Raw genomic sequence first — 13,377 nt, forward strand, 5'->3', positions numbered from 1 at the left:
CTTCAGTTTCTTTATCTGTTAAATGGGAATAATTATAGGCCTATCTACCAGACCTGTTCTAAGATTAAAATAGGTCAATATTTGTAAGCACTTTGCATACTTATAAACTGCTAGATAAATGATAGTTATCATCATCATCATTATTAAAGCTGGTATAAGTGAATCGAAGAATATACCAAACAGTGTAAGAAGTTATTGCTCAAAAATCAAAGCTAAAGGAGAGATTATGCAATACCAACAGAGTCTCAAAAAATAATGAATTTTCCACAAGAACTACCATAAGAAGAAATGAATCAAGATCTTAATAAAATGAAACAGAAGCTTTTCAAGAAAAAAAACTGGAAGAATCATAAATGGCTCAGAAATGAAAGTAGTGAATTTTATGGAAGGAATGAACTCTTTGAAAACCAAGGTAATGCAGGCAGAAATTAATGACTGTGAAAAAGCAAGAAACTTTAAAGCATAACAAATGTTTGAAAACGATACAAGCAAACGTAAGATGGAAAATCGAAAATAAAGGAAGGAAGGAAGGGACAGAGGAAGAGAGAGAAGCAGGGAAAGATGAAAGAGAAAAAAAGATGCTTTGAAATATACTCTGAATCAATCAGCTCTCTATCTGGAGGTCAATAGCATGTTTCGTCATGAGTTCTTTGGAAATGTGGTTTGACATTGTGTTAATCAGAATTTTTGTTTTTTGTTTTTTAAACTGATTATTTTCACAATATGGTTATTATATAAATTGTTCTGGTTCTATTCGTTTCACTTTGTATTAATTCATATGTCATCCAGGTTTCCTTTTTTTCCCCCTAAATTATAACTTTTATAAGCCATAGTTATAGCATCTATTCCTTAATTGATGTGTATTGTTTTAGTTTCCATCCATTGCCACAAAAAAACCTAAACACACACACACACACACACACAAACACAAAGCACAAATACACACCTGATTGATATAGATAGCTTTTCACTCTAACCTCTCCCCTCCCCCCATATAGATCCTTTCCTTACTTCTTTGATATCTTTGGGAAATAAATAGACTTACTAGCAATATCACAGGGTAAAAGGTTATACACAATGTAATAGCTTTTGGGACATAGTTCCAAATTGTTTCCAGAATAGTTGGACCAGTTCACAGCTCCACCAACAGTGCATTAAATTACCTATTTTCTTGTTCTCTCTCTGGCATCTGTGATTTTCCTTTTTTTGTCAACTTAGTCAATCATTTGATGAATGTGAGTGCAAGTTGGTACTTCAGGGTTGTTTTAATTTACACTTTTCTAGATTATTAGTGTTTTAGAGTAATATTTTTAAAACATGGCTACTGAGAACTTTTATTTCTTCCTCTAAAAAATGCCTATTCAAACTTTTTTTTATAAATTGAGGAATGGTTCCTATTCTTATAGACTCAATTCCATATATATATGTTTTATCAGAAAATCTAGCTGCAAAGATTTTATCCCTACATTTTTCTTCTATCTAAATTTAGCTGTATTTGCTTTGTGCAAAAGCTTTTTTAATTTTATATAATGAAAATTTGTCATTTTACTTCCTGTGAACCTCTTAATCTCTTCTCTGGTCACAAACTTTTACTCTATCCATAAATTAACAGATAATTTAAGATATCCTTTATATATAGATATATAAAATAAATTAATATCATGAAGAAAAATATATACATATATGCATATTTTATACATATATACATACAAAATATGCATATATATATTTTACTTCATGATATTTTATTTTTCCAATTACATGTATAGTTTTCAACTCATTTTGTAAGATTTTGACTTCCAAATTATTTCCTCCCTTCATCCCTTAACTTCCCTTTCCCCAAGCCTGCAAATAATATGACATAGGTTATACATATAGAATCAATTTAAACATCTTTCCATATTAGTCATGTTGTGAAAGAAAAATCAGAATGAAATGGAAAAGCCATGAGAAAGAAAAAAAAGGAAAAAAAAAGGTGAAAATACCATGCTTCAATCTGCAATGTTGATGGTTTTCTCTCTGGATATGGATGCCATTTTACAAGGTATTCATTTTTAGATATGGACACAGAACATTCATTTTGTTTGATTCGATTTATTATAAGTTACAAATTTCTCTCCTACCCCTCCATCTCCTTGGTTTAATAGGAAGTATGTTAGATAGGGGAAATAGGTAATTACTAACAGTGCTGGGGGGAAAAAAAAAACCCAACAATATCAAAAATAAAAGAGGGTTTTTATTTTATTGTTTTAATGCATAGAAGAGAAGCATGGATTAATAGAATCATTTTGAATATGAGATGTAGATTTTGTTATAAATTATTTTAAAAAAAAGTAATCAGTATGAAATGCAAATTCATGGTTAAGTGTGTGTGTGTGTGTGTGTGTGTGTGTGTGTGTGTGTGTGCATCCTGTGGGCTTATTTTTTTCTGATCTAAGTTCATAAAAAAAATCTAGAAATCTTACAAACTTTTCAAAAGCAAATTAAAAGGTAATCACATAATTTAGATGTGAAAGATCTTATAGATGTAGTGATATTAGACTATGCATATCCCATTCCAAGTCTTTATTTATTTGCTTAATTGTTTTCTCTCTTTTCAGCACCTTGCGGATATAATGTAACCTCTCAAAATGGCACAGTTTATTCCCCAGGATTTCCAGATGAATATCCAATTTTAAAGGATTGCATATGGCTTATTACTGTTCCTCAGGGACATGGGGTTTACATCAACTTCACCTTGTTACAGACTGAAGCAGTGAATGATTACATTGCAGTCTGGTATGTGATCTTAAAGAAAATAATGTATCTGGATAATTCAGCTTTGACTTTCAATGTCTGTAATTACATATTGGGTAGTGAAGTGTGGCTTCACTAGAAATTGTGATTAAACATAAAGTTGGAAATAAATTTACAAGGCTGAAAAAGGCACATCACTTGTATAGAATTTGCCTATAGCTATGTCATTAGAAACATCATATGTACGTTTTTTTGTTTTGTTTTGTTTTGTTTTTAATGAACTCATCTACTAAATTTTGGGGAGGAAGGAGTGAGGAAGAATACAATATTTCAATACACAAATAATTTATTTTAAAACTACTTTATGAGTATTTTTACGATGCTGAAAAACTTCTAGTAAGCCTTTGCCTTTACAAGAAAATTATTTATAAATGTTGCAATAAAGTGATGTGGTATTGAATAACCCTGTAAGATGGAAAACTCAAAATAGCCCACAAATTCAGAATAATTACGATCATAGTGTTTAAATGAAAGATCAAATTCACAAACAAATATATCTTTTTATCCTGAGCATGTTTTGTAACTAAATTTTAAAAATCTTTTGTTTTGGTTGTTTTTCATTTGAGTTTTTATTTTAACATCTCTATTAATCAATGAAAAGGAATTTTGGCATTTAATGGCAGTATGAGTATGAAAATTAGAAGTATAAGCTTCTTTTAAAAATTTCTTAGTGTACAATAATATTATTGCTTCAATTTTAAGAAGAATTTTCTGAATTTCTTGAATTAAGTGAACTCAACAATTTGCCTTTGACAATAACCTTTCACATCTCTCAGATTAGATTTTCATTAAAAAAAACCCCAACAATGGTATTTACTATAATGGTATAATAGGAAAATTGAGAGACTAAAATCCACACCACCTGAATTTTGATACAGTATTTGCTATTAATCAACCCTCTAATTTTAAACAAATTATTTAAACTCTCCTTGACTTAGTTTCTATATGTGTAAAATGGTTATAATCACCTTTGAAATATTTAATTTTTAGGACTATTTTTAGGATCAAATGAGAAATTATATATGAAAATACTTAGAAAACTATAATGCTCTTTATAGACATGATATCATTTTGTACATAGTTATTAGGATGGATACTTGCAAGATAATGGCATCCCGATTCATAGTCTTACCATTTGTTTTACCATGAACATCCACTTAGTTTTCTGGGCCTCAGTTTCTTCAACTGTAATGAAAAGGTTTGCTAGATTACCTGCTAACAATAATTCTGGGACTCAAGGAAAGAAATTTTTCTTAAACGTCAATTTACAATGATCATGTATAATGTTTTAAGTATATAAAGAATATGTACAAGAATAAAGGAATAAACTCTGTATAAAGAAAGAAAATATCCTTGAACCTGATTTTCTGTAAGCTTAAATGGGAACTGACTCCTTAAAGTGCATGGATTAACCCTGTTGGATGAAGACAAGCATCAGAGACACATATTGATTTTTTTCTTATTTAGCCAGAGTCTAATTCAGGCAGGTCTGAAAGACACTGATGTTTTTTTGGCTTGCTCTTACATGGTACTCTCCTGTGCTTATTAAAGAAATTTACATACTAATTTATAATAAATCTTCTAGAGAGAATAGATTCCATCTTCTCTGAAACATGGGAACAATATCTGACTCGATTACATAATTTTCTGAGAAACACGGAAAATTCTACCTAAGGGTGAAATAATAAGTAATTTTTGAAGGATTGTTTATGTAATTCAGAAACAGTTACTATATCATAGATTCATACTCTAGAAACCTTTGAATTTCAAAGTGGATGAGAAATGTTCAGTATTAGAAAGAAGAACATTCTGGGGGCATCATGTGTTAGGATTACAAGGTGAGAACTCAGGTTGTCTGGACAGTTCTCTGGCTCAGAATTCATACCTTTGGTTCGGGCCTTTAAAGAGAGTTTACACCTTTGGAATTCTGAGAGAGCAAGTTCATTAATTGAAGTGTTTCTCACAAGCCCCGTTGAGTTCTCACTACAATCTCTGTGAGGATAAAAGAGGGCAATATTGGGTCTGGAGAGTAGTCTACTCTGGGACAGAGTTGGGACCGCAGGCTGGAAGGAGAGATCCTGGCTGGGAGATTGAGTTGAAATGGCAGTCCCCAAGGATAACTTAGAGATGACCGAACCTTTACAATTTCCAACCTTTACAATTTGGCGCCCACAATGTGGGACAAGGACTTTTGCTTATCCTGACCAGGACTTATTCTGAGCCCTTCAGAGGAGCTAGCCCAGACTTTTGCAATCATGGATAGAGCACTGAGCCTGGAGTCAGGAAGATTTAGCTTTCTGATTTTAAATCTAACTTCAGACACTTATAAGATCTGTGACCCTGGGCAAGTCACTTAATTCTGTTTGCCTTAGTTTCTTGATCTATGAAAGAAGCTAGAAAAGGAAATGGCAAATCTCTCTAGTATTTTTGCCAAGAAAACCCCAAAAGGGTCATGAGGAGTTGGACATGATTGAAACAACTGAACAACAACATGCAGAAAAATGCCTGGAATATTCTGTATCCAGGATCCCTCAGTTCAAATACTGGTTTTGCTATTAATTAATCAGCTGTGTGATGTTGAATAAATAATTTTCCTTTTCTATGCCTGATTTTTCCTGCTAAAAATAGTTTGATTTAAATGATCTTTAACAGTCATCCCAGCTCTAAATAATATGATACTATTATTGTATATAGAGAAAAAAAAAAACAAAAGCAACCACCAAAAACAATTAGATTAGACAAACAAAATCAATCAAGTAATGAAGTTGAAAGAACCAGACTTAAAAATCAAAATATTTGACATTTTATCCTATTCTCTAGTTCTGTCCGTAATCAGCCATGTAACCATATGACAGTTTCTATCTTAGTTTCCTCATCTTTGTAACAAAGATTATCATGCATGAACTACTTACCTTAAAGAATTAGCATTAATGTACTTTGTGTAATATAAAAGTAAAATTGTTTGAATGAAGATTAGTGATTTTAAAAATATCATTGTTTAACCATCACAATGTGGATTTCCCTACAGAAAAAATGTTTCACATATTACTTTTCAATCACTCATACAAATGTGACCCTGTTATAACCTTTTTTTTTTCTGAAAATCTCAACTTTGGAATGAAGATAATCATTGGCTTTTTAATTTTGAATATCAATAATATAATGAGTCCTGTGATTATAATGATTAGCCCACTTTTACAAAGATGAAATTCTCTGTCAAGAGAAAATTAATTGTTAATTTAAATGATAATTTAATAGCTTTTCATTTAAGAATTGCTCTTTCCCCTCCCTTTTCCCTAGGGATGGTCCTGATCAAAATTCACCTCAGCTTGGCATTTTCAGTGGTAATACTGCCCTTGAGACAGCTTACAGCTCTACCAATCAAGTGCTCCTCAAGTTTCACAGTGACTTTTCAAATGGTGGTTTCTTTGTCCTCAATTTCCATGGTTAGTTTATTTTCACCAATTTTTATAACTCAAAAATGCTTATCTTCTTTGACTAAATTTCCAAATGCACCATTACTTATCTTTAAGCCCAAAACATGTGAACTTATAGTATCTGCTTTTGGCAATAGCATTGCCACTATATACTACCTAATAACTTCTTCTTCTTCTTCTTCTTCTTCTTCTTTTTTTTTTTTTTTTAATTTTAAAGGATTTGCTGTTCATGAAGTTGTAGACTGGAGTTTTGATGCAGAATCTGTTATTGATCAGCTATGTGATCTTGGATATGTTTAACTTTTTTTTTTTGACAGAGTTTCTGTATTATCTGCTCATTCTACATTTTGATTTTGAATAACATTTTTCTAGGGTAATATGGACAGACGTTTCTTTTTGATTGAGAGAAGCAAGTATTGTTTCAAGGAAGATATTAAAACTATAATTAAGCCTGAACTCTTGGAAATACCATTGAATTTGGAATCAAGACATGAAGTTTCAATGATATTTGTGTAATATTGGACAAATAATTTCAATTCTTTGGGCTCCTTCTTTTAAAAAACTCAGAAGGCAAGACATGTGAGGCTTTCAGAGATCTTTTTTCTATAAATCCTTTTAGTTTCAGATATTGATAAATATGACTCACCATTACTTATAAAAGTTTTTAATATAATAGATTTAGTTGATATAATTTAGCACCTTTGATTATTTGTCAAATGAATATTATATGTACATATATATTTAATGTCACAGACACTGTACTAAGTTTTGGAGATGCAAATAAAGGCAACAACAGTGCCTGCTCTCAGGATGCTAATAGTCTAATGGAGAGAAAATGTGCAAGCAACAGTGTATAAATAAGCTACATATGGAATAAATTAGAGATAATCAAGAGAAGGAAGGCACTAGAACTAAAAAGGATAAAGAAAGGCTTCCTGTATAAAATGAGATTTTAATTGGGTCTTTAGGGAAGCCAGGAAGCAGAGAAAAGGAAGCACGTGAGAAATGATAAGAGTGATAAAATACTACTAGGAAGGAAAATGGATAGATAATGTATGCACATTCATATGTGTACACAAATTCTTAATAATAAATAGAAATTAATATTTTGAGTTTAATGCCATTACATGTTCTAGAAGCATGTTTTGTGGTATAAATGAAACATCTTGTCAAAATCAAGATATATGATTTATGTAAACCTCTTCTCTTTCCACAGATCTATGTTCTAGTGTAGAGGAAAATATATGACAATTAGTTCACATGGGGAGGTATAAAAGACCTATTATAATTGAGTGAAAGAAAGAAGGAGTGTGACCATTATCTGAAGCTTGATCTCATAAGTTTTGGCTATAATAGGGAATAAATCATTCAATTGGGTTTAGAAATTTATCTGATCCTATAAAAAAGTATGAGGAGAAAGAGGAAAAAAAAGGAAGGGACAGAATAGAAGGGAGGTCAGAAACACTGGGGAAAAAATAAGAGAAGGGGGGAAGGGAAGATAAGATAGTGAGTGGAATGGGTTAAAAAGATTACTAAGAGCAGGGGAGAGGAGTAAGAGAACATACAGGAAGGGTGGATTTTAAAAAAAAGGACTAAAGAGGAAAAATAGAACAAAAGTATATACAGAGGAGAAAATAGGATGGAGGGAAATACAGAGTTGGTAATCATAATTGTAAATGGGAATGGGATGAATTCTCCCATAAAATTGAAGTCAATAGTAGAGTGGATTAAAAAACAAAATCCTACAATATGTTGTTTACCAAAAAAAACATGTGACACAGAAATATATAATGATATACTTGGGGAATCCTAGAAAATCATTAAAAAAACTACTGGAAAAAATTCACAGCTTTAGCAAAGTTGCAGGATATAAAAGAAACCCACACAAATCATCAGATTTTCTATATATTTTTGAGAAAACCTGGGAAGAAATATTCCCTTTAAAATTACTATGTACAAAATAAAATACCTGGGGCTCAGTCTGCCAAGACACACCCAAGATCTATATGAACACAACTGCAAAACACTTCACACACAAAGTCAGATCTAAGTGATTTGAAAAATATCAATTGTTTATGAGTAGGCTGAACCAACATAATAAAAATGAGAATTCTGCCTAAATTGCTCTAAATTGTTCAGTGCTATATCAATCAAACTTCCAAAAATTATTTTATAGAACTAGAAAAAATAATAACAAAAATTATCTGGAAGAACAAAAGGTAAAGAATATCAAGGGAATTAATGAAAAAAAAAATAGAAAGGAAGGTGACTTAGCAGTACCAAACTTAAAACTATATTATTAAGCAGCAGTTATCAAAACCCATTTAGTACTGGCTAAAAAGAGAGTGATAGATCAGTGCAATAGATGGATACAATATCATGATACAATAATCAAGGCTTGTAGCAATCTAATATTTGATAAACCCCCAAACTTCAGCTTCTAGAGTAAGAAATCACTATTTGATAAAAATTTCTGGGAAAACTGGAAAATAATATGTCAGAAATTTGTCAAATACCTATATCTCATACCCCATACCAAAATAAGGTCAAAATGTATACATGATGTGTACATAAAAGATGATACTATAATCAAATTATGAGAGCAAGAGATAATTTACCTGTCAGATCTTTGAAGAAGGGAAGAATTTATGACCAAAGAACTAGAGAACATTACAAAAAGCAAAATGGACAACTTTGATTACATTAAATTAAAAAAGGTTTTACACAAACAAAACCAACAGAAACAAGATTACAAGGATAGTACAAAGATAGAAAAAAAATCTTTACATTCAGATTTTGTGATAAAAGTCTAATTTCTAAAGAATTCTGTCAAATTTATAAGAATAAAATCATTCCTTATTTGATAAATGGTCAAAGGATTGGAACAGACAGTTTTCAGATGAAGAAATTAAAGCCATCTAGTTATAATGGAAAAAATGTTTTTAATCACTATTGATTAGAGAAATGTAAATTAAAACAACTCTGAGGTACCACCTCCCACCTGTAAGATTGGCTAAGATGAAAGGTAAAGATAATGATAAATGTTGCAGGAAATTGGGGAAAACTGGGACACTAATGCATTGGTGGAGTTGTGAAATGATGCAACCATTTTGGAGAGCAACTTGGAACAATACCCAAAGGGCTAAAAACTGTGATCCTTTGATCCAACAGTGCTATTACTGGGTCTGTATTCCAAGGAAATCATAAAGGATGGCAAAAGACCCACATATGCAAAAACGTCTGTAACAACTCTTTTTGTGGTAGCTAAGAATTGAAAAATGAGTTGATGCTTATCAATTGGGGAATGGCTGAACAAATTGTGGTATATGAAAGTAATGGAATATTATTGTTCTATAAAACATGATAAATATAAAAAAAGATGAATAAGCTGATAGAAAGGCCTGGAAATATGTACATGAATTGATGCTGAGTGAAACAAGAAGAACCAGGAATATACTGTGTATAATAACAGTAAGAATATATGATAATCAAGTATGAAAGGATTGGTTCTTCTCAGTGACTCAGTAATTCAAAGAAATCCCAATAGATTTTTGGACAAAAAATGCCATCTGCATCTAGAAAAAGAAGTAAGGAGACTGAATGTACATTAGCACATGCTATGTTCACTTCTTTTTCCTTTTTTAAAAATCTTTCATATATTTTTTTCTTTTTGCTCTGATTTTTCTCTCCAAATATGATTCATAAAGCAATGTGTATTAAAAACAAAAACCTTACCAGGAAAAAAATTACACTTAGAAGGAATATGGGGGCCAAAGAAAGAGAAGCAATAGTGTCTCATCTAATAATGTCAACTAAATAGGATGATTCAAAATATTTTATCAGAGGAAGAAAAGAACATAAGGGAGAAAATCTGTGATAATTTGGAAGAAGAAAAGAAGCTTTCTGAATGAATGCACAGAATGTAGGAATATACTTAGTCATAAGATGATGCTTTTTTTGACCATCATGAATTTAATACAAGGAAGTTAAAAATACTTTCCTCTTTTATTCTACTGAAGTAGAGCAATCCTGGACCCCCATGAGAAATTCCTGAGGGAATATCATTTAGATATAGAGGCATGCATAGGCATGCATAATTTGAGAGTCAAGTGATAATGACAGGCAAAAGTGACTTATAGCTGTCTATATAATTCTAAGTTCTTTCTGTGAAGGGAACCCACAAGATTATGTCTATGTCTAGCCCTGGTACCTTTTAATGGCATTATTTTAGTAGGTGAGGTAAAATGACTAAAATCCTATCTCATGCTATATTTGAATGAAAGAATTCTAATCTCTGATATTCTTCATATGGGAGAAGAAGGCATGTTAAGATAGGAATGAGCAATGTACAAACAAAATAAGAGGAAAGAGAAAATGGTATATAATAACATTAACAATAACATATTTATATAACAGCATTTGGCAGCCATTGTCATAATCACTTTATAAATATTAATTCATTTGATTCTTATAGCAATCCTTGAAGGTAGATGCTCTCATCCCTATTTTACAGATGAGGATACTGAAGTTATGTGATGTGCCCAAGATCACACAAACTATCAAATATCCCAAGCTAAATTTGAATTTGAGTCTTTCTAACTTCAGGACCAAGGGCTCCATCTATTGCACCACGTCTGCCTCAAATGAGGAAGCATGAAACAATGAAAGGGATATGGGATTTGGAGTCAGAAAATATGGCTTCAAATATTTAGGCCTTAGTTCTTTATCTATAAAATAAGAGATCTGACTATGTAGCCTGTAAGATCCTATGACTACTGGCTAGTTGAGTAAATCTGTGGTCATTAATGTAACATACTTTATGTGTAGAAGACTGCAGAATGATTGAAAGTGCTGAATATGAGTAAGGGGATCTATACAAGTATTACTATGAGAATCTTAGGATAACTAGACTAAATTGCTTTTAAACTCCCCTTGACAAATCCAGCGATGGAACATTGTAATACTCAATTCTGAATTGTAAGAGATAATATTATAGGGAATCTCTACCAATTTAATAGCATGAACAAAAATGAATTCAGAATATTATAAAAGAAAAAGACAAAATCATAAATGTTTCTTTTGTGTTCCTATGGTATACTATGAAGGTAGAGTCTCATATATAATAGGCAATGTTAGAGTATATTATATTATTGACACAAGCAAAAACATATAAAGTTGGACCAATGATAGGGCTCTGAATTATAGGCATTTGCATAGTCTAAAATTATATTTAAATTTACAGTCATAATTTTTAAAAGTCTCAAACTTGTCTTTTACCAGTGTGTGTGGAGCATGTGCATATATATATATATATTATATATAAAATATATAATATATATGTGGGTGTGTGTGTGTGTGTGAGTATACTTAAGTATATACATATGTAAGTATACTTAAACATATAGATATGTAGAGTAGAAATTAAAGTACATATATATGTATATATGATATGTATATATGCTTAGAAGATAAGGGCCATACTTGTGACTTTTAAGATTATAACTTTAATATAAAATATGTATGAGTGTAAGAATAATTATGTACATCATGCATGTTAAGTTTCAGGTTATTACATGACTGTTTTGTCTTCATCAATTTAGGCTTCATTATTATAATTTCCAAGTGCTTTCCAGTCTGAATAAAATTAAATGATCTTGAAGATTTAATAATAGAAATGTGATTAATCAACCCTCTCAATCTTATGGACATTTAAAAATAAATATATTGTACTGGAAAATTTTTAAATGTGTCTATTTTCAAAGATAATATCATTGATTTCCATTTCCTATATTTTTTAGCTTATCAGCTGAAGAAGTGCCAGTCTCCACCAACAGTTCCACAGGCTGAGATACTTACTGAAGATAATGATTTTGAAATAGGTAATATACTCACCATCCATTTTCCCTATGCATTTATATAACTTAAACTGTATTATGTTCTTTATAAATCATGATTTCAAATTAGTAGAAGAATAACTTTGTTAATTTGGTACTATATAATTAAAAAAAACTTTCAGGTGTTTCTGGTGTCATTTTCTATTAATGGAATTGTCTTATTACATGAACTTTTTTTCCTCTTTGCAATTGTGAAGATCCTTATATGCTTTTACTTAATAGTAATAATTATATAATACTTGAAGTTTTCAATATGCATGTATATATTATTTTAAAATATTTCTGATAAGTTTTTGGTTTATTCTTTTGTCTGAAATATAATTCTTTTTTATTGGGAGACATAGACAATGTATGGAGCAAGAAACTTTTAAAATGTAATTACAGTGATTTTGTGATTCCATTATTATGGATATCCCTTATATCAATCCTAATATCAATCTACTCAAGTATTGTCAACACATGATTCCTTTCCATGTTCTTCTATAAGCTCTGTACTTAATACTTCTCCAGTGTGTTGGAGATCTAAGACTAAACACTTGAATGGTACTATTATCACTTTCTTGCTACATGACTCCATCAGTGTTAAAACTATAACCAAGTTTAAACTGACCCCTTCACTGAAGAAGACATTAAATTATATTTAACTGATATTATTTTGAAGTTCTAAGTTTGTGGTTTTTATTTTGGACTCTTTAAGTATATCACTGTGACATAGTAATGAACATATGAAAGTCCAGTCTCTAAGCTCCGTTGACTCTAAAATGGCAATCAGAATGAGGCTATTCTTCCATATAATAATTTTACTCCTACATTCTTTTGGTCCACACAAAGTAGCTTTCAGCTTTCTCGATGTTCCTTAAACTTGACACTACATTTTCCAACTCTTTTACTAGCACCTTTGTGTTGGTTATTCTCCTTATTTGGTATATATTCTCAAATCACCTCCACCTCTTAGAATTCCATTTCTTTGAAAACTCTACTCAAGAGACATTTTATGTTCAGGTTTTCCTGGGCTTTTGGCTGTTTAGTCACATTTTTTTCAACATTTTCTTGTACACATTTGATTTATATTTACTTATGTGCATGTGTCACCCACATAGAATATATGCTCCTAGAACACCACAATTGTTTAATCTTTGTTTTTTGTATTCGTTGTACTAAGCACAGTACTTGCACTTAGTAGGGACTTAATAGATATTTAGTGATCCTATTTAACATTGAGTAATGCCTCAACATTGAGTCCTTGCCTC

At 31.0% G+C, this 13,377-nt stretch overlaps 1 protein-coding gene across 1 annotated transcript in view; it reads left to right on the plus strand.

Moving 5' to 3' along the window:
• Positions 1–13,377, plus strand: part of CSMD1 (CUB and Sushi multiple domains 1) — a 2,669,009-nt gene that overhangs the window by 2,387,048 nt on the left and 268,584 nt on the right. Inside the window, 3 exon segments of the mRNA XM_074287957.1 lie at positions 2,601–2,778; positions 6,097–6,242; positions 12,032–12,112. Coding sequence (XP_074144058.1) covers positions 2,601–2,778; positions 6,097–6,242; positions 12,032–12,112 — 405 coding nt within the window.

Source organism: Sminthopsis crassicaudata, chromosome 2, assembly GCF_048593235.1.
Source record: "Sminthopsis crassicaudata isolate SCR6 chromosome 2, ASM4859323v1, whole genome shotgun sequence".
Classification (NCBI taxonomy): Eukaryota; Metazoa; Chordata; class Mammalia; order Dasyuromorphia; family Dasyuridae; genus Sminthopsis; species Sminthopsis crassicaudata.